At 46.4% G+C, this 17,972-nt stretch overlaps 1 protein-coding gene across 1 annotated transcript in view; it reads right to left on the minus strand.

The window, feature by feature from the left end:
- SYNPR (synaptoporin) overlaps positions 1 to 7,255 on the minus strand; it is a 111,632-nt gene extending 104,377 nt beyond the window's left edge. Inside the window, exons 1-2 of the mRNA XM_050904584.1 lie at positions 7,193 to 7,255; positions 7,020 to 7,085 (exon numbers count right to left, since the gene is read on the minus strand). Of these exons, the coding sequence (XP_050760541.1) occupies positions 7,020 to 7,085; positions 7,193 to 7,210 (84 nt within the window). The 5' untranslated portion in view covers positions 7,211 to 7,255. The remainder of the gene's footprint in view (positions 1 to 7,019; positions 7,086 to 7,192) is intronic.
- Positions 7,256 to 17,972: the final 10,717 nt, after the last annotated feature.

Below are 17,972 nucleotides of genomic sequence, written 5' to 3' on the forward strand. Positions count from 1 at the left end.
GAGCCCAATGTAACCTGCTCTCTGCTTCTCCCCTTCTCCTGCGTCAGGAGGAGGTCCTCTCTCCCAGAGCATAGTGGAGACTTCAGCCAGCGACCAGGAGGTCTCCTGCCCCCGTGGGATCACACGTAGTGCCACGAATCCAGGTTAACTCAGGGACCACAGGACCCAAATGATGAAAGGGTTTTATCACAAGCACCTCCAAGCCTGTCCTCCCCTGACTGCAACATTTGAATCCAGAGATGTCAACATGCAGCGCTTTTACCCGAGGGCTCCAATTACGCACATGCCGATTTACAGGAGCGACGACTGAAACATCTCCCTCATAAAGATTGCCAAGGAGACTTTAACTGTGTATGTCTAATGGCAGAACCCTCTATCTCCATGCATCTTCTTGCTAGTTTGAAAGTCAGATCATTTTTGTTCTTCATTTCATAGAAACCTGGTTTGCATATATAATCAGATTTAGCATTAATGAGTCTCTCTCCTCATCTTCTATTCCTAACGCTTCCAACAGCCACATTCCGATAACGCCAGCAGATTCTGCCATCAAGAAGGTGGCTTACCATGAGGAGATTTTACCAGTTTCACCCAGGGATTTCCATGGAAGCAGTACATAACTCCAAAAACTCCTGCCTCCTGGAGCACTGTATCTCAACCATATGTGCTAATCCTACATAACTCGTTTATATCAGGTCCCACTCTCAGCTGCTTGAGAATCATCAGGATTTAAATGAATTGTTAAGTGACCTTTTAAAATCAACTCTTCCATGATCACAACGTGAGCCTAAGTGGAAAATGGTAGGCACTTTTCAGATGAAAGATGTCATTTATTTGCAATGTGGTCAGGCATTGCTGAACTTTTCTCCTTCCCTCGTGCCTGTACCAGCATTTGTACCATTTCAACAGCAACTTTTCAATGGGACAAGATTAGCACAGTACTCAATTTCCAACAAGATATGCACACAGATAAACATGCATGTGAACAGTGTGCAGAACAGCCAGCTCTGCAGTCTGCGTAAAACCATGGGATCACAAGACAGATTTTCTGCTCTTTCACTTGTGTTCTGGGTTTTCAGTCTTTAGGGCTTCCATGCTTCTTCTGCTACCCTGATCTAAAAGCATATGGTTTATCAAAGCCAAAGGTTTCAGAATCACAAGACTCCCAGAAGTTGAGACTTCAAGACCACAAGGTAAAATACCATGTAGGCACTGGTATTGCCTCTGCTGCCTTTATCCCAGTCCCACTGACAGAGCGACATATGGCTTTCACATCTGTCTTCAGGGAGACTACAAAAACTTTTCAGATCTTTCCTATCGCACACAACAGAGCCTGATGTCTATCGGCAAAATCCACCTCCCAGTTCTTCCTAATAAAAATAACTTGTCCAACAGAGTTCCCTGCCTGCAGATTACCGATGCACCAATATGCGTTCAGAAGTTGTAGGTTCAATGACAAGGACCAATAAAACCTGTTCACAGGGCCCGGGTCTCTTGGACGCTCACATCTCGTTGTTTCACTGTGGCAATTTTTGTCTGTACAGAGCTGCAGTGTATTTTGCATGCATTATGCTAAGCTGCCTGTAAGAAATCATCCAATTAATGACAGCTTACAGAGAAGGGTTAGTTACATGGTAATTACCTTTCTAATATTAAAATACCATAGAAATGGATTTACATTTTTTGATTAAGTGGCACATGTTTCATTGACCTGACGCTACACATACAAGACCTTTGAGGTAGTAACTGGGACCAGGTTTTCAAGAAGAGCTAGGTACCTACATCCCAAGGCAGACATCAAAAAAATTGACAATACATTTTTTACATGTGTTTGTGTATCTTACACATCAAGATGGATGGACCCAGCACTAAATGCAGCATCTGATCCTGGTATTGCATAAGCAACGTCAGCAGGCAGAAAGAAATATTCTTTTTATCGAGGCTTTTCTTTCAATATGAGGGTAGAGAAGATCAAACACTCCTCCAGCCCTGCATCCACGAGGAGCACTAAGCTTCAGCAAGGTTACCCTGCTCCATCACCTAAAGTCTCTGCCCATGCCAGAGGAGACAGCAGCCTTCTGGTTAAGCAAAAGCCAAACACACACAAGCAAGTGTGATGAAGAGTCTCAAGCAACTATGAAATATCTCAGGCCATAATACACTATACAGGGCAAACTACTGTTTGCAAAATACACATGCCTCATGCAAGCATTACCTTCTTAATTTTTTTTTCATTTATTTTCAGCATCTCAAGATATCTAGGCTTTTCTAGGACACACTTGATAGCATGCCTCTACTTATGTCCATTCATATGCATGCAAATATAATCCAACAAAAGCGCTCCATGGCCAGATGAGCAATCAGCATTAGGACAAAAGATAAGACTTATTATCAGTCTTTCAAGATTCAGATTCCCTTCGCCTTCCAAATACACATCTGCTTGCAAGGCAAGGGGTGCTAACCCTTTCAGAATCTATACAATCAAAGCAAGCTTGACTCTTGCCAGGCTGGCAACGGCCTGGCCTTTTTCCTGGCTCACCAGTCAAATGATCACATCGTGAAGGCAAGGAAGCAAAGCAAGGTTAGCTTCGTCCACGTACACACAGATTTTTTCAAACCGCCTTGCAATTCCTTTGTCCAATTTCCACCAGCCATGAATGGGGATTTGTTGTCCAAATGCCCTGCACTGCTTTGGAAATCTTTGGCACATCCCATGAAGACGCTTGTGAGCAGTGATGATCTGCAGTCATGCAAGGCCTGGAATGTACTTTTTCTGCACAAAGGCAAGAATTAAAGCAACTCCTCAGGCACATTTGGGTTCACTGAACATCCTAATGTCCACTTCCAAGTTGTCCTATCAAGAAGAGACCCAGTGTCCACAAGATTTGTCCTGCAACATAAATGACTCACATCTGCCCTGATAGAAGCAGCACTGGCTTAGACAGAGCTGCTTGTACGGTCTTTGTGCCCAAAATACCCCCTCTGCCGTGCCCATACCGGCCGAGACAGGGCTGCAAGCTGGCAGACCAGGGAGCTTGCTGCACGGTATTCTAGAGCAACAACCTGCAGCTAATCAGCAAGGCAATCACAGCGCCTCCCAACTTGCAAAATGGTGGAGTTGCTGCATCTCTGCTATTTATCAAGGATTACAGGGAAAGGTGTTACGGACAGCACTGCAGCTCCTGTCATTTTACACAGAAACTGGACAGATGTCAGGTTGCTTTGGGTCTGCAGGAGGAAAGTTGTTTGTGGCAAATCACTGCGAGGAAGCAGCAGAACTAATTAAAAACCTCAGCCCAGTGATACAAAGTTTCCATTTTTACAAAAATATTTTTTCAGGTAACCACCTGATTATACATGAGATAGTTCATATACACATCACACTGCAATGCACAGAGCCCTGCTTTTCACTTAATTTGCTTCTGTAGGGCTCCAGAGAGGCAACAACTGCAAAACAAACAGACCACAACTGACAAACTTGCTTGTCTTGCTCCCTTTTTGCGGACCCCAATAAAAGCAGTCTAAACACATCCAGAGATTCACAGGACTGAAATTAATCCAGGGAGATGAATGAAGATATTTCTTCTCTTTCACCTTTCCTTATTCATTATTGTCAGGTGCGCATATAGGAGAGTCATTTCTCAAGTGAAGTTGTAATAGTGTTTGTGACATTGCAAGTGGTTGTAGTGCCGCAGTACATTATCATGAGAAATAAGCTTCAGAAGGACACCCTCTTCTCATGCAAAGATCTGTGGAGTAACAGCCAGGGGAATAAAGAGGAGCAAGAACAAACAAGGCTTTTAAACAGCTTTTCCCTGCCCCCAGCACATGCCACAAAGCAAGAGTTGACTCAAAGCTGGAAACACCCAGGGCCTACGTTGTACAGCTGTGTGCAGTTTTCCAAGCCCAGATTTGTGATCCACATACTTTAAGTACACAACCTATTACCAAGGTAGAGTTCAAAAAATGCAACTCTTGCTTAATTGCTACAAGTCACTTTTTTTTCCCACCCCTTTCGCTTAACCTTTCCTGGGCCTGAGCCAATGTTGTCTCTTAATGGCTTCTAAATGCAATTTCTTGGCTGGAAATAAGATTACAAAGTACATGGGCAATACAAATGAAAACATATTACAGTGCTGTGAATATTCAGAAGAATCAGTCCTATCTCAGCATCTTCTCTCTGGGTGTTAGGTGACAGTCAAAGTAGAAGATTGAAGAAGGTCAGATAAAGTCCCTGCTCCTCGAGACAGAGGTCCATGGCTGAGCCAGACTACAGGTAAACCAGAATTTGCACACCTATAGATTAATTCTGCAACAGTTACAGTTTCACACCTGAGAAACTACAGCCACCTCAGTTGTCTCCAGACTTGCAAATGTTTGCACTTGTTAATGCACAAATTTCAGCAGCACCGTTGTACGAGAGGTTTATTAATAAAGACGTGCTGACCCCTGCCTGAGCCACCGTGGGCCTACCCAAATTGCCCAAGAGATGAGAGTGCAAATTCAAGGCTGGGCTGCCTGGACCAGCTGAGGACATGTTCAGTCTACACCATCTCCACCCTACCAGCCTTTCTGAGGAACTCCCATACCTCTGCCATCTGTGCTGCAACACCACAAAGCCCCCCAGAGCCACCCAACGCCCAGAATCGCTGCGTCACCAGCTGGGCTATGAACTTTATTTCTTTGCAGATGCAATCTAGGACTCAAGTAGGAGGTGTTAAGAGGTGCCATGAGAAGCATATGGGCTATAGTACACAAACAACAGGGCAGAAATGCCAGTTTTCCCCTTCTTAGATTGCAGAAAGGGCTTTCCCCACCTCTGTGTCCTACCTGCTTGCTTTTCACACTAGAAATCCAAAACTTGGCTTTCTGGGAAATATGCATTAAAAAAAGCTTAAGTTTTCCAAAAGCAGAAGTTAACACCTCCCTTTTAGATGACAAAGACGACAACATTAAAATTACTTGCACTTGCTTTCCCAAATCCTAAAACTCTGCAAAACCGGGTGTTACGATTCAGCTGCCAGGTCACTCACATGAAACTGGTCACGCCCTCTGACAGGTGATTACTGTAAAGCTCCGAAAAAAACTCATCAGCGTTAACAAGAGCCGGTTTAATAAATTCCACTGCCACCAGCACTTTTTGCATAAAAAACCCCACTCACACATCATTTAACACCTGAAATGAAACAGCTGTAAATCCAGCAATTAGCGGTGTAATTTGACTGTTCTGATCAAGCGCACCAAGGGCTGCGAGGCTGCTGGGGAACGTGGCAGCAGCCGCAGAATCGGCTGGAGCATTTGGTCTTTTTTTAAAGCTAAAATGATAATTAGGCTGATAAAAGGAGTCTGAGGGAGAGATAGACACTTACTTGAGACCGGAGATGGTAGAGAGAGGTGGATAGCAGTTGGTAGGCATGGTGAGAGGAGAAGGAAGATGGGAGCAACAAGATGAAGTGAACAGAGCTGGAATTTGGGCAATCCAAAAAGCCCTTCAAGTATATTTAAAAAAAAAAAAAAAAAAAAAAAAGTCTTCCACACTCTGAGATACCATACACTAAAATGTGCTTAATTCTACTTACACATACATGTCAAAAAGGTAAAAAGTAATTTCTCAGACCATCTTACATGTTAACACGCTCTGCCCCCTTCTCCCGCATTCCCTTATTGCTAAGGACCGACACACCTCAGCCGTGTCAGAAGAGCTCTGTTTACATACAGCCACATGTACATTTATATATGTACAACCAGGCAATGTGCAGATAGAGCAGCCAGAAGAGTTCTACATGTGGCTTTCAACCATGACAAAGGCAGCTTTTATATTCGGCTGTTGGAAGAACTTACAGACGTAGGAAACTGCCAAGAGAAAAGAGTTCCCACTTGCTGTCCCGAGGACGCCAACGCACTGGAGGGAACAGTTTCCTTGAGGGCACAGCCTGCGCCCCTCGGCCCAGAGCCCTTCCTGGAGAAGCTCGCTTCCCAGCCACCACCAGAAATAGCTTCACTGGGCAGATGGCAGATAGTCAAAAGACCATGCTCCCAGCAGCTATTTGCCATAGAAATAGCTTTGCTCCCCGTTCTTCTGCCCCGCGGCGAGCGCTGCAGAGTGGCTGAAGCACCCCCAGACCGGTGTCCGGGGTTCAACCCCTGAACGTCCTGACTTCTCCTCAAGGCAGGAGCAGCAGCGCCGGGTGGGTTTGCGGGAGCTCTGGGCGAGGAACACAAGGGACCTTGTCCATCCTGAACACGCAGGTCACCCCGCTGCGGGGCCACCTCGTCCCAAGCCCATGGCACCGCCACATCCCCATCACCCAGCTCCGCAGGGCCTGGTGCTTCGAGGCGCCCAGTGGAGAAGAGCTGCTGACCGTGGGCAGAGACCGGGTCTGGGGCAAGCAGCTGCCCTCAACACACCAAAACACCCCCTTGCAAACACCCTGTGGCCAGGCTGCACACAGCAGGTGCAAACATGTGGATAAACACACCGGCACGGGGACGTGCCCCCCAAAATACGCGGCTTACATAATTCCCCAGCCAGTTGGCATTAGGGGAATGTGATTAATCCTCCATGACATGTTCTGAACTTTCCGTTCAGAGAGGCTCTCTCCCCCCGCAGACCTACTGGCGATGAATGTCATTTGACCTGCAGACTTCACTACGAATGAGCATCAGAGCAACAAACAGTGACATTGCTCCGCAAACCAATTATCTGCCTCCTTCCCGCTCGGCCCAGAGACAAGTTTGCTAAATGCATAATGAGGATTCCCCCCCTACCCCCCCCCGCCTCGTTTTTTAAAAAAACTCGTTTACATCCAGCACGGGGGGGGGGGGGGGGGCACCCACAAACCCAGCTCCCAGCCCACCCCGCCAGCCACATCGCTGTAGGATGAAAGTCCCCAGCCCCTCCGCAGCCCCCGCCGCCGTCCCAGCCCGGTTCCCACCTGTTCCGCGGGGCGCAGCGCACTTTGGGGACAGCCCCCACCCGCGGCCGAAGCACTTATCCCCCCCCCCCCCCCCCCGGGACTCACCCACTCGAGCACCCTGAGGAAGGCCAGCGGCTCCTTCACCACGCGGAAAGTGCCCGCGGAGGCGAGCTGCGGGGCAGAGAGAGGGAGTCAGCACCGCGCCCGCTCCGCGCTCCCCACCCTCCGCCGCATTCCGCCCGCCCGGGGGGGGGGGGGGGGGGGGGGGCTCCGCGTACCTGGTCCACCGCCTCCATGGCGCCGCAGCCCCGCGGAGCCGAGCGGAGCGGAGCGGAGCCGCCCGCCAGCCGGGGATGCGCGGCGCTGCCCCCGCGCACGCCGGGCGGAGCAGCCGGGCGGGGCCCCGCGCCCCCCGCGCCGCCCCGCGGAGCCGCCCCGCGCCCGGGCAGCGCCCCGGCCTCCGCCCGCCGCCTCCGCGCCGCTTTGCCCCCGTCGCTCCGGCACTTTTTAAATCAGTATTAATTTTTTTTTTTTTTTTTTAAGATAATTTTTTGTTTCGGGGCAGGAAGGGAAAGGAAGACGTCGGGGAAAGGGGAAAAAAAAAAAGAAGAAAACAAACTGCCTTCCCCACCGCCTGCAAAGAAACTGTTAATATTTTTGTGGAAGCAGCAGGGCCAGGGGATGGCACCACATTGCACCGTGTCCTTCTTGCCCCTCTCACTCTCCCGGGGCGAACTCGCCTGCCGCCCCTGGCCCCCCGCGGCAGCAGGGCTGCAGCTCTGCTAGCCTGCCTGCTCTCGAAGTGCTCGCTCCCTCTTGCTTTTGTACCTTTTCCTTGACAGCAGAACAGCGTTTTCTGTCTTGCTGTTGTTCTGGCCTCGTTTCCTAACATAACCTTAATAATTATAATACATCCTGGGTGGCACAGCCTGGCAGGAGCAGCGGTTCCCTGTGTCCATCCACGCTTGCTGACAGCGCTTCCAGTTCCTCATGGCATCAAAACATGACCATGAGGGTTTTGTGATGGAGCCAGGCCGTGCTCCAGCAAAGGCTCAGGGAAGTGCTGAGGGCACAAACCCATCATCCTATTTAACAGCACATATCCAACAACTAGATTTAGGCTCCGATTCTGCAAACATTTGCATATTCACTTAACTGCCACCCTGACAACCAGTTGTGCCACCAGAAGGACACCAGTGCTCAAATAGGATTTGGGCCCTAAGTAGGTCAGAGACTGCGATATCTGCCTAAAAAATACCTGAATCTTTTACGCCCTGTAAGGAATCAGCCATCTGCAAAAGTTTAATAAGTCAATTAGTTTTGCCCAGACTAAAGCTCTATTTAAAAAAAAAATTCAAACGTATTCTTGGAGTAAACAAGATGCATGTGGGGGGAATGAATTTCTGAAGGTTTCATTGGAATTTGAGGCAGAGGATTTTGTGTCGAAGTCATGGATCTGCAACAAGCCCAGCTGAAGTCTGTGGTAGCAATGAGACTGGGTCCAGTTTTTTTTTTTTTAAATAATCTTTTTTACCCCATCAAAACCAGCTTTGAGGTCAGAATTACAATTACATTTCATTTTTTCAAGAGAAAAAACCCACGGTTGTATTTTGTGCCTTTCTTTCTGCTCTAGGAGAAAAATCAGGAAAGAAAAATGAAGAAGTTTTCCTTACAAAATGTTATCAAGTAAGCTTTTTTTATTTATTTAAATAACAACCTCTAGGAAATACAAAACACTTCTCAGCAATTCTAGTAACTGCCTGCTGGTGGCCTAGTGCCATGGGAGGCAGCATCCTTTCACAGAGGAGTAGGGACTGAGCATCCCTAAATCTCCAAAAGGCAGAAGCAGGCAGGAACACACAATTACCCCTCTGACTTTCAGCCAGAACTTCTCCCACTGGTGCAGAGCTGCAGGGCCAGGTCACTGCAAGCCACCTCCCTTCAGCTCTCACGCCTGAAGAAATTAGTTCAGTCCCCAGGAAGAGCAGGGTAACCATGCTCCTTCCTGCAGAGATTTCCAGCTCTGGTATCTGATATCAGCCATAGGTAGTTTGCGCCAGCACCAAAGTTCTTGGCCGTGGGAAGTTTCATTGCTTGTGGTTTACCGTGACTCTCATGTGCTGTTGCCCTTTAATAGGTTTCTTCAATGGAGGGACTTACAGTTGTGGATGTATTGAAGCAGTTCAAAAACCTCCTGAGAGACTGAAAAAAAATACTAAAACATTTAGTAAAGGCATAACTGAGCAGTAGACTGGGGAGGTGTGGAGAATCTTTTTTCCTTAATTTTATTGGTAGTGTATTCTGGAAAAAACATATGCCCAATCTCCATTGACTGCCATGGAGAACTGGAAGCCTGATTCACTCACCCTTTAATTACCTCCTATTATAATGTTGAGATTTTTAGTAGCACTTGAACTTCAGTTTTCAAAAATTGTCAAAGACAGAAAAACAAAAGCAAATATTCTTAAGACCTTCACCACTGACAGGTTGGGCCCTCTTGAAGACTGGGTTTGTTTCCCGCTGCTCTCTAGCTCCGCACACTTGGGCTTGCAGCGGCTACAGGAGCTCCCTCATGCTGTGTTTTCCATTCTCTTTCTACCATCCCAGCTGTATTTTGGCTTGGTGCTCTGCCGTGCTCGGCCATCCCCACCTCAGCTCCCCCTTTGGCTGGAAATCCTTGCAGAACTGTGGCAGCAAACTGATTTTATAGTCAGGGCTCGGTGCCTCTTCTAGCCGTTATTAAGTCTTCCAGATGGCTGTTAGCATTTGTACTTCAATACAGCAGAGTGTCTCTCTTTGGTTTTCACAGCTGCTCTCTTTATACACGGTCCCAGTTAGCTTACAAGTAAGAGCATCTCCTTCCCAGTTCTTGAGCCTCCTAGCACAAACCTTGCTCTGCAAGTGACAGTGAAGATCCACACTTTTTTGATACTACATAATAAGACACACTCTGAAATGTGTGTTCAAACTAGCAGAGATGGTATGTCTGCAATTACTGGAGAGACAGCAAGAACTTCTACAGCAAAATACTAAATTATATTCACTGTTCTCACACCTGTGAGGCTGTGCTTGACATGCATTAATCAAAAAATGCCATTAGAGGTGCAATTACAAATCTCCACGATGAATGAAAAATAGTCTGAGGAGACCAGAAGTGTTTCACAGGGACAGGACCTCACACCATGAATGTGCTGCCTAAAGACAGGAGCCTCACCACCTTTCCTTTCCTTGGAGAGGGTCCACCAGTGCCGTAGGGGAAGCGGCAACACCAGTCCTGCATCACTGCTGGGGGCCAAAGTCCCCCACAGGACCCTATTGCTTTACTGCTCTTCCCTCTTCACTTTGGAAAAAGAAATGTAATTGGCACAAATCCTGATATGGCAAGTTTAAAAGCTAAAGCCCTCATTTCAGGATTAGCATCTTGATCAGCTACAAGCAGTGATTTCTTTCCTGTTTCTAGGAAGCATGTACCCTGATTTTTCATTTGGGTACAGAGAGTGGGAAGCTTCCCTGATTAATGGCAAGTGTAAGAACTACATTTGTTAGATGTTATATATCAGTAGGCAAAGCATCAAGATGTACTTACTTCTCACTCTTACCTTGGAAAGGTTTTCTTCCCAGGGCTTTACCAAAAGATCTGCGTTAGACTTCTGACCTGCCTGAACCTGTATTCTGGCAAATAATTTCCTACTGTCTCCTCCAAGCACCAAGTCAACTAAATTCAGCCTTTTGCTCCACACCCATGGACTGCAGACCACGCCGCGTTGGAAAGCATCAGATCAATGCAAGCAGCAGATCAATGCAAGCACGGCTGTGCCAGCGCTGCTCCTGAGCACGTGGCTCAGGATCAAATTGTCCCTGTGGGAACGGAGAAACAGTCATTGCAAGAAGAGGACACTAACTTTGGGGATGGTAGTGATGCTGCCCCTGCCCAGGGCTGCGGCAGGCAGACCCACGCCAGCCTTGAGGGGCTGAAAGAGGACAGCGGGGATTTGTCTTTGCTTGGGCTATCTTTGGTTTAAATCTTACTTCCATCTGCTAATGGGGAAGTGGTAAGGAATGATCTCTTGTTCTGCTAGACTGGACATTAAATGTAAGCCAGATATACTCACGTACAGATATAGGCATGCACACCTATAAAAAGTAAATAGCTGAAAATGCATTTCTCCTTGCATGTGGCAGAGCACAAAGCCTATGACCCATGGATCATCCAGGCTGCAGCAGCGAGGACCAGACGGTGGGGTCACCCAGTTTGAAGCGAGTTTAAGGCAACTGGTGATAGCACCAGTGCTATTTTTTTTGTGAGCAGTTGGGTGTGGAAAAGAGGTCTCGCACACGCGCTAGGAGGACCATATGGCGCTTAGCACACCAGATTTCCCAGCTCCAGCCAGGCCTCAGTCTCACACTCTACCTGTCAACTTCTCAAGATCCGCACTGTCGAGGGTCATTTCATCCTCTCAGGGTCTCCATCAAATTTGTTCGCAATACATTATCCCCAGAAAGGGAGAGCTTGGTGCCACCTCTCGGATCTTTCTGCTGTTTTTAAAGCTACCAGTCATTTTGATTAGGTTACAATATTTTCCCCTGGGGCTGGATTCTGCACCAGGGAGCTTTTAACCTTTTCCTGGCACAGGGGAGTTCACTCTCCCATCCTAATGCCAATTGCCAGTCATTTCATGGCTTGGCTTCATTTGTTTGGTGTCTTCACTCTAAAATTTAATAACAGATAAGCAACAAAATATGAGGCCTTGAGATAGCCAAGAACTGCCTTCCATGTGACTAGGAACCACATGTGGGGATCTGTGGGAGAGACCAGTCTCTGTCCCTTAGGTCCCAGCCAGCTCCTGTACCACATTTTCCAGCACCCATAATCCTCCCCCCTTGTTCCATTTTCAAATTCTAGGTTTGCACCCCTGCCTATAGATAATCCTTAATAAACCTGACTTCCCAAGGAACCTCATTTCCCAATTCTCCTTGTGTCCAGAGGATAGGGCCAAGCAGGGACATCAATCCCCCCCACCATATGTTAAGGTCAATGAACTAAAATTCCACAGTATTGCAGAATACCCCACCCTCAGAAGGTGAAAAAAGTCTGCATACAGAAACCCACATGTGCTTGTTTCAGAGCAAAATAGCTTGGGAAAAAAAAATGCATGTCTCAATATGTTGCCAGATAGACAATAAAAAGAAGTCTTCAGGATTCAAATCAGTAGAGCAATGAGGCCATTGCTCATTATTAAGCTAAAGGTACAAAAGTATTTTTAAAAGGAGCTTTTTTGAATCAGCATTTATTTTTCTAGCAACATGCACAATTCCTTTAAGCGGGGTTATTTTCAGAGTATGATATGAAAATAATTATGGAGCACTTTCTAAAGGTTCAGTGATTAAGGCAAGCAGCCAGCTGTTTGGCTGCACAGCTGATGCTGACCGAAAAGTATCATGTCTACAAGTCAAACTATATTAATAAGATTTCTAGATCTCACACAAGACTTACAATTATTTCTCTCCTGATCTCCAAGAATAGCTGCAGAAATCATCTTTGATGTTTCTTTTTGGATTTTAGTTATGTGCCCATGAAATGAAATTAAAAGTCATATTACTGAAAGTCAAGTTTTCCTGAGTCCAGAAGGTTTGCCTGTCTTCGCTGCAACCTTTGTTCCATGTACAAAGAGCGATCCTGATTTGATTTTGAAAATTAATCAGTCATTTTCCTTTTCCTTCTTAATCCTTCACTGACATCAAGTCTTGTCATTTTTGATCCTAGCTTCCAGAGCGCATTGTCTGGCTTTAATCAAAAGCATTCTGTAATTAGGTTCCAGCTAATTTAGCTTAGACTATTTAAAAGCAAGAAATAACCTTGCTTCCTGGTAAAATCCAGCTAAGTTTCAAAGGAGCTGAACAGGGGTAGCTTCATTTCATAAATATATTGCTGGCAACCAAATCCTTCCTTAAAAGCATGGAGATATAATTTATCCTGGGCTTTTTGAGGGTGATGTTGTACACAGGAACACAAAGAGCACAAATGAGCGTGAGAAGCACCGCTGCAGTCATGTTCTGTCTCTCTCCAAAAACCTGGGTCTGGAGCTCTAGAAGGGACGCTGTCAGGGCTGGGATCCTTCAAATCCGACCTACTTTTCCATTTCATCCTTTACCAAAGCAAATGTTTAAATGCTAGGGTTTTTTTTCTTAAAGGAAGAGGGAAAATGTCAGTGCACTGGCTCCAAGGTACAGCTGCAGAAACCAGAGCTGCTTTGGCTAACCACAGAGGAAGATGCTTGCACCATGTCCTGCATGGAGATGATGCGCTCAGCTGTCCCAGCCCCACAAGGGACACGTCTGCACATCCGTGCTGTGCCCTGGCCCCATGCCCGTTTAGGGCACCAGAGCAATAGCAAAACCCTAAACCCACCTTGCTGCTGTTTTGCATGAGGAAAAGCTCTTTTCAGGGTAAGGGATTAGAAGGTCAGAGCTAGCCAGCAGTGGGGAGGATTCACCTTGCCAGCTCCAGGATTGAATGAGGAATACTGCAAACCCAAACTTTGCCCCTCAATACTGGTATAAAGGACATGCACCCCACTTACATCCTTAGAAAGGGATGAGGTAAGCATATTGCATGCACGTCTCTGTATCCCAAGAGGTATTTCCCCTGTCCTTTCCTTGCTAGGGGAGCATCTATTTGTCTCCCTTAGTCTGGGTTACAGCTCTGCAATTTGGCAGCACAGGAGGTGCAAATCTCCCAAAACACAAAGTGGAAAAAAACAAACTCACCGAAATCCCCATATTCACACCAGCACAGCCCTGCAAGTTGGAAGGCATTTTTCACAGCTGCCCATGTAAGATAGCTAATAGAAATGCAAAGGATAGGAAACATCCCAAACACCATTGCTCTCCAAAGCATACCCATGTAACTCCACGTGCACCCACAGCCTGGAGCTAGGAGCGGGTGCCCTATCACTTCAGAGAGCGACGACAGCCCCTTCTCCTTAAAACCGCTACTTGCCTTTTACCCTGCTGCCTGCTCGTCTGAGCTCTCATGCAAAGCATGGGAGGAAAGTCTAGTCTCTTCTCCAGCCAGGGAAAATTCAAACTCACATCATCCTTTCCAGAGGGTGCCCCAAGGAGAGGGCTGCAGATGAGGCCAGGCTGAGAGGCAAAGCATCATCTGCTGTGCCGCCCAGGCAAGGTCACAGCAGCAAGGGGGATGCTCCAAATAAGATCAAAATACTCAGCAGGTTTCACTGGTGAAAGCCTGGCCATGCTAGGCATTAAAGACAGTGACCCACTTGGATGTTCTTGTAAAAGGCATCTAATTAGTACTTGAGGTGTGGATAGGAGAGTTAAGCATGGCGCCAGTTCCTGTAATCTGCAACAGGATTTCAAGAAACTTTTAGGAAATGAGCAGCTCTCTACATCCCCCTTTTTGAGATCAGAAACAGAAAATAGACAGACAAGTGTAAATTATTGGAAAGCAAGAACCTACAGATCTCAAAAAGAGACTGCCTATAACATCCCTGAACATCAGCCCCCATTCCTCTTGTTCTCGTTCCAGGCAATTCACACATTATCTTTGCTTTCCTCACACTGACTACAGTTTTCCCAACTGATTTCTCAAGCTTTGGGGTTGAACAAGAAACAGTGCTATAAACCTTCAGGTTTTAATAAGGAACTTTGATGGATTTCATTGGAAATTTTGTTAGCAATATGAATAGTTTGCCAGCATGTGCTGAAGTCAGATTGTCAGTAGCACCTCAAAACAGAAGACTTATTACCTGTCATAAAGAGAACTATTTAAAACAATAGATAATCACCAAAAAACAACTGGAGACATTCCTTTTCATAACAATTAACATAACATCCCTTTCTCATGCTAAACTTTATCTGAATTTCCTTCAGATCTGCAATCTGGCTAAAGCTGTTTCAACAGTCATGCTGCTTGCTGACATACTATTTATAACACTGTTGAGAACACTGAAATCCATTCCCTCCTCCCAGGACTATGTTTTTAAACTTGTGGGGTTTTAAATGTGTTTCATCAAATTGAAACTAGTAAAATAATTCAAGGGTTTTTTTGAGGTTTGCTGGAAGGATTAAAATGAAAAAAAAAAAAAAGAAAAAAGAGCAACTTTTACTGCCCATTCCAACAGTCTGTTGAGTTCTTTTTTTCTTGCAGCACTGTGCCTTGCAAGACACTCGCAGGGAGGGGTGCAGCTCCCCAGCACAGCACCAGCTCTCCCCAGCCCAAGGTGGGCAGCGCTGAAGTCTCCCCTCCCCACCAAGGACTTCCAGGCCCTGCTGCATCCTCGTTTCAAATGAGGACTCAGGTACTCACAGGTAAAGCTGGCTGTGCAGCTTCAGAGGTGCCCACAAAGGTGGAGCAGAGCCTAGATCCTCACAACTAGTCAAATCCTGACCGGGCTCTCCTCTGCCCCAAGGACAGTGTGAAAGGGGAAAGCCCCTCTTCTCAATTTGTTTCTGAGGGAATCTAGTTAATACTCCTGAAGTTATTGTTTAAGCACTGTAAAGCACAGAGAACCAGCCAGTGTATTATTCCTACTTACCAAACAACGCACAGTTTTTATCAGGATAAATTAGCTTTCCCATCTAGCTAGAAATAGCCTTTTAGAGTTGTCCAAACACCCACAGTCCATGAAATTGCAGAGCAAATAATTGTCTTTTGTTTTGAAGAATTTCAACTCCCCTTCTTTGCTGGAAAGAGAAACACCAGGGAACCCAGCAGGACAGAGAGTAGGCAAAGCCCACTAACACAAAAACCCTGGTGAAAGGGTGTTACCAAACACAAGAAACAGCATGAAAACTGAAATGGAAAAGTAGGATGGAGAAAAAATGAAAAGGAATTAAAAACCACAAATATAACCAAAAAAGCAATTAAAAAGAAAGCAGACACAGCCCAGCACAAGAATCTCAAGCAGCTGCAGTTGGGCAGAAGATACAAAGAGCTTTGCTGGAGGGAGGGATTATATTGAGTTAGCTCCTCCCAGAGGCATCATAAGTCAATTAGCAAGGAGTGGGGAAGGCCATGTATAGTGCCTGAGAGGGCCTTCTGGCTTTTTTCTTCTGGCTTTTTTTTTGGGGGGGGGGGGGCGGCTCTGGGGTGTGTGGAATGAGGGAGGCAGGCAGGTAGGGCTTTGCATGAGGCAGCAGTGCAGTAGAGGGTTATGCACTGAGCTATTCCAAAGTCTGGCTACATCTACTGAGCATCTCCTGGTTTAGTCTTCTTTATAGCTATGTGCTTCCTAAGAGAAATAAATTTTCTTTTCTTGCTGAAGGTCATTTTTCTTAAAAATAAGAAAAATCTTGAGTTTTGAGGCCTTAAAAAAAAGGGGGGGGGGGTAGCAGAAGGGAATTCTGCAGCATCTTTTTTCTTTCTGTTCTTCTCCTTGAATTTTGTCACCTCTTGTCTCTCTTCCTCAAACTTTGGCTTTTGGCTATATTTCCTGCTACAGTTTTCAGAAACATTTGAAGTCCTGCAAGGACATGTCTTCAGGTGCAGAAGGAGCTGGGGGCTATGGCAGCTCTCACAGAATCAGTCTGGGAGATGGAAAACAAAGGCTTGAGTCTCTGAAATAACTTATCCGGGAGAAATGATAAGCTTAGGCTGTCTGAGAGCATTTGGGGGGCTGGAGAAGAAAATAAAGAAGGCTCCTTTCCTCCCAGGCTGTTGTCAACAAAAGGCAGTGTAGTGACATTGCGCTGCTTTTCTCCAAACCTGCCTTGGCAGAAGCAACTTCTAGAGCAGCTTGATCTTTATGAAGGCCATATACTTTATTGCAATGACCTGTACACACCAGAATTTCATGGCGAGGCTGGAGATCTGTAGAGAAGCCCAATGTGTGCGTGTATATATATATATTCATACACATACCTTAGTGGGTGACAGTCCTAGCACTTAAAAGGAACAGTGACTTCATTGGCAGTGTCTCCGCATAGTAGTGTAAGCTATAGACGGCACGTGTGTGACCAAAGGACCAAATCCAGCTGTTCTGGCCTGAAGCAGGGAGCTCAGCAAGTGTGACTAGAAGGACAGGGTCTGGCTATTCATGTGTCAGAGAACAGCTATGAGCCAGTGGTGCGATATGGCCACGAAAAAGCAGACACAGTTATGGACCCTCTGAGGGGTGGTATTTTCAGTGGGGATAAAGTGTTTGTACCCCTGTACAATTTTGGATGTTGTGTGATCTTATGGCCACCCAGGAAGGAGAAAGGTGTAACCACAGGGAAAGGTGCAGAGTGGAAAGAGTTTAGTTGCTTATCTGAGCAAAACAAGACCTGCAAGGGAGCGTTACTCCTATCCAAGTGTCCTGAGTGTGCAAACATACTGAAGGCTCAAGTCTCTCTGGCCAGGAACAGCAGTTCCCACGCACTTACTGCTGGCCCCTTGGCCGAGAGGCTTGAAAGCAGCCCTTGACTGTGTAAGTGTATCCCTACACCTCCCTGGATAGGTACCATGGCGTGGAAACTGTCAATCTAGAAAAAAAATGGGCAAATCAAGGCTTCAATGGGCAAATTTTGGTACTTCCAGCTGGGGAACTCACCATGTGATTCTCCTCTGCTCCTTTTCTCCTGGGTTTCTGGCAGCTGTCACTGATGTGGGAGCAAGCCTTGTGAAACAGCGGTTGTGGGGTGAGAGTTTGGTGCTGGGGTTTCAGTTCAAACCTGAAACTGGGTCTGGCTGAATCGGTTCCTGACAGAGGGATGCCCTGGGAGGGTGTTAAGATCATCTACTGAAACTTAGGCTGCTTCGTGGTTTCTCTCTGAGGATGGATCTGACAGTGCTGGTAGCGTTTAGACGGAAAGCTCAATTGTGTTTTGACAACAGCTTTTCCTGGTGTGATGGAGAGGAGCAAATCCCAAAATCTGTTTTGCCCAGGCTTGTGTCTCAGTCATATTTAATAACCTGGGTTTGGATGCTCTATAAATAAAGCAAAAGGCTAATGAGCCTCCTCGAGACAGTCTCCTTCCTCTCTTCCTGAATTTAATGTAGACTACCTGCAAATCTGAAATCCAAATACGTGCATGAGAAAAGAGGAGTGTTGCATC

The sequence above is a fragment of the Gymnogyps californianus genome, chromosome 13, assembly GCF_018139145.2.
Source record: "Gymnogyps californianus isolate 813 chromosome 13, ASM1813914v2, whole genome shotgun sequence".
NCBI lineage: Eukaryota > Metazoa > Chordata > Aves > Accipitriformes > Cathartidae > Gymnogyps > Gymnogyps californianus.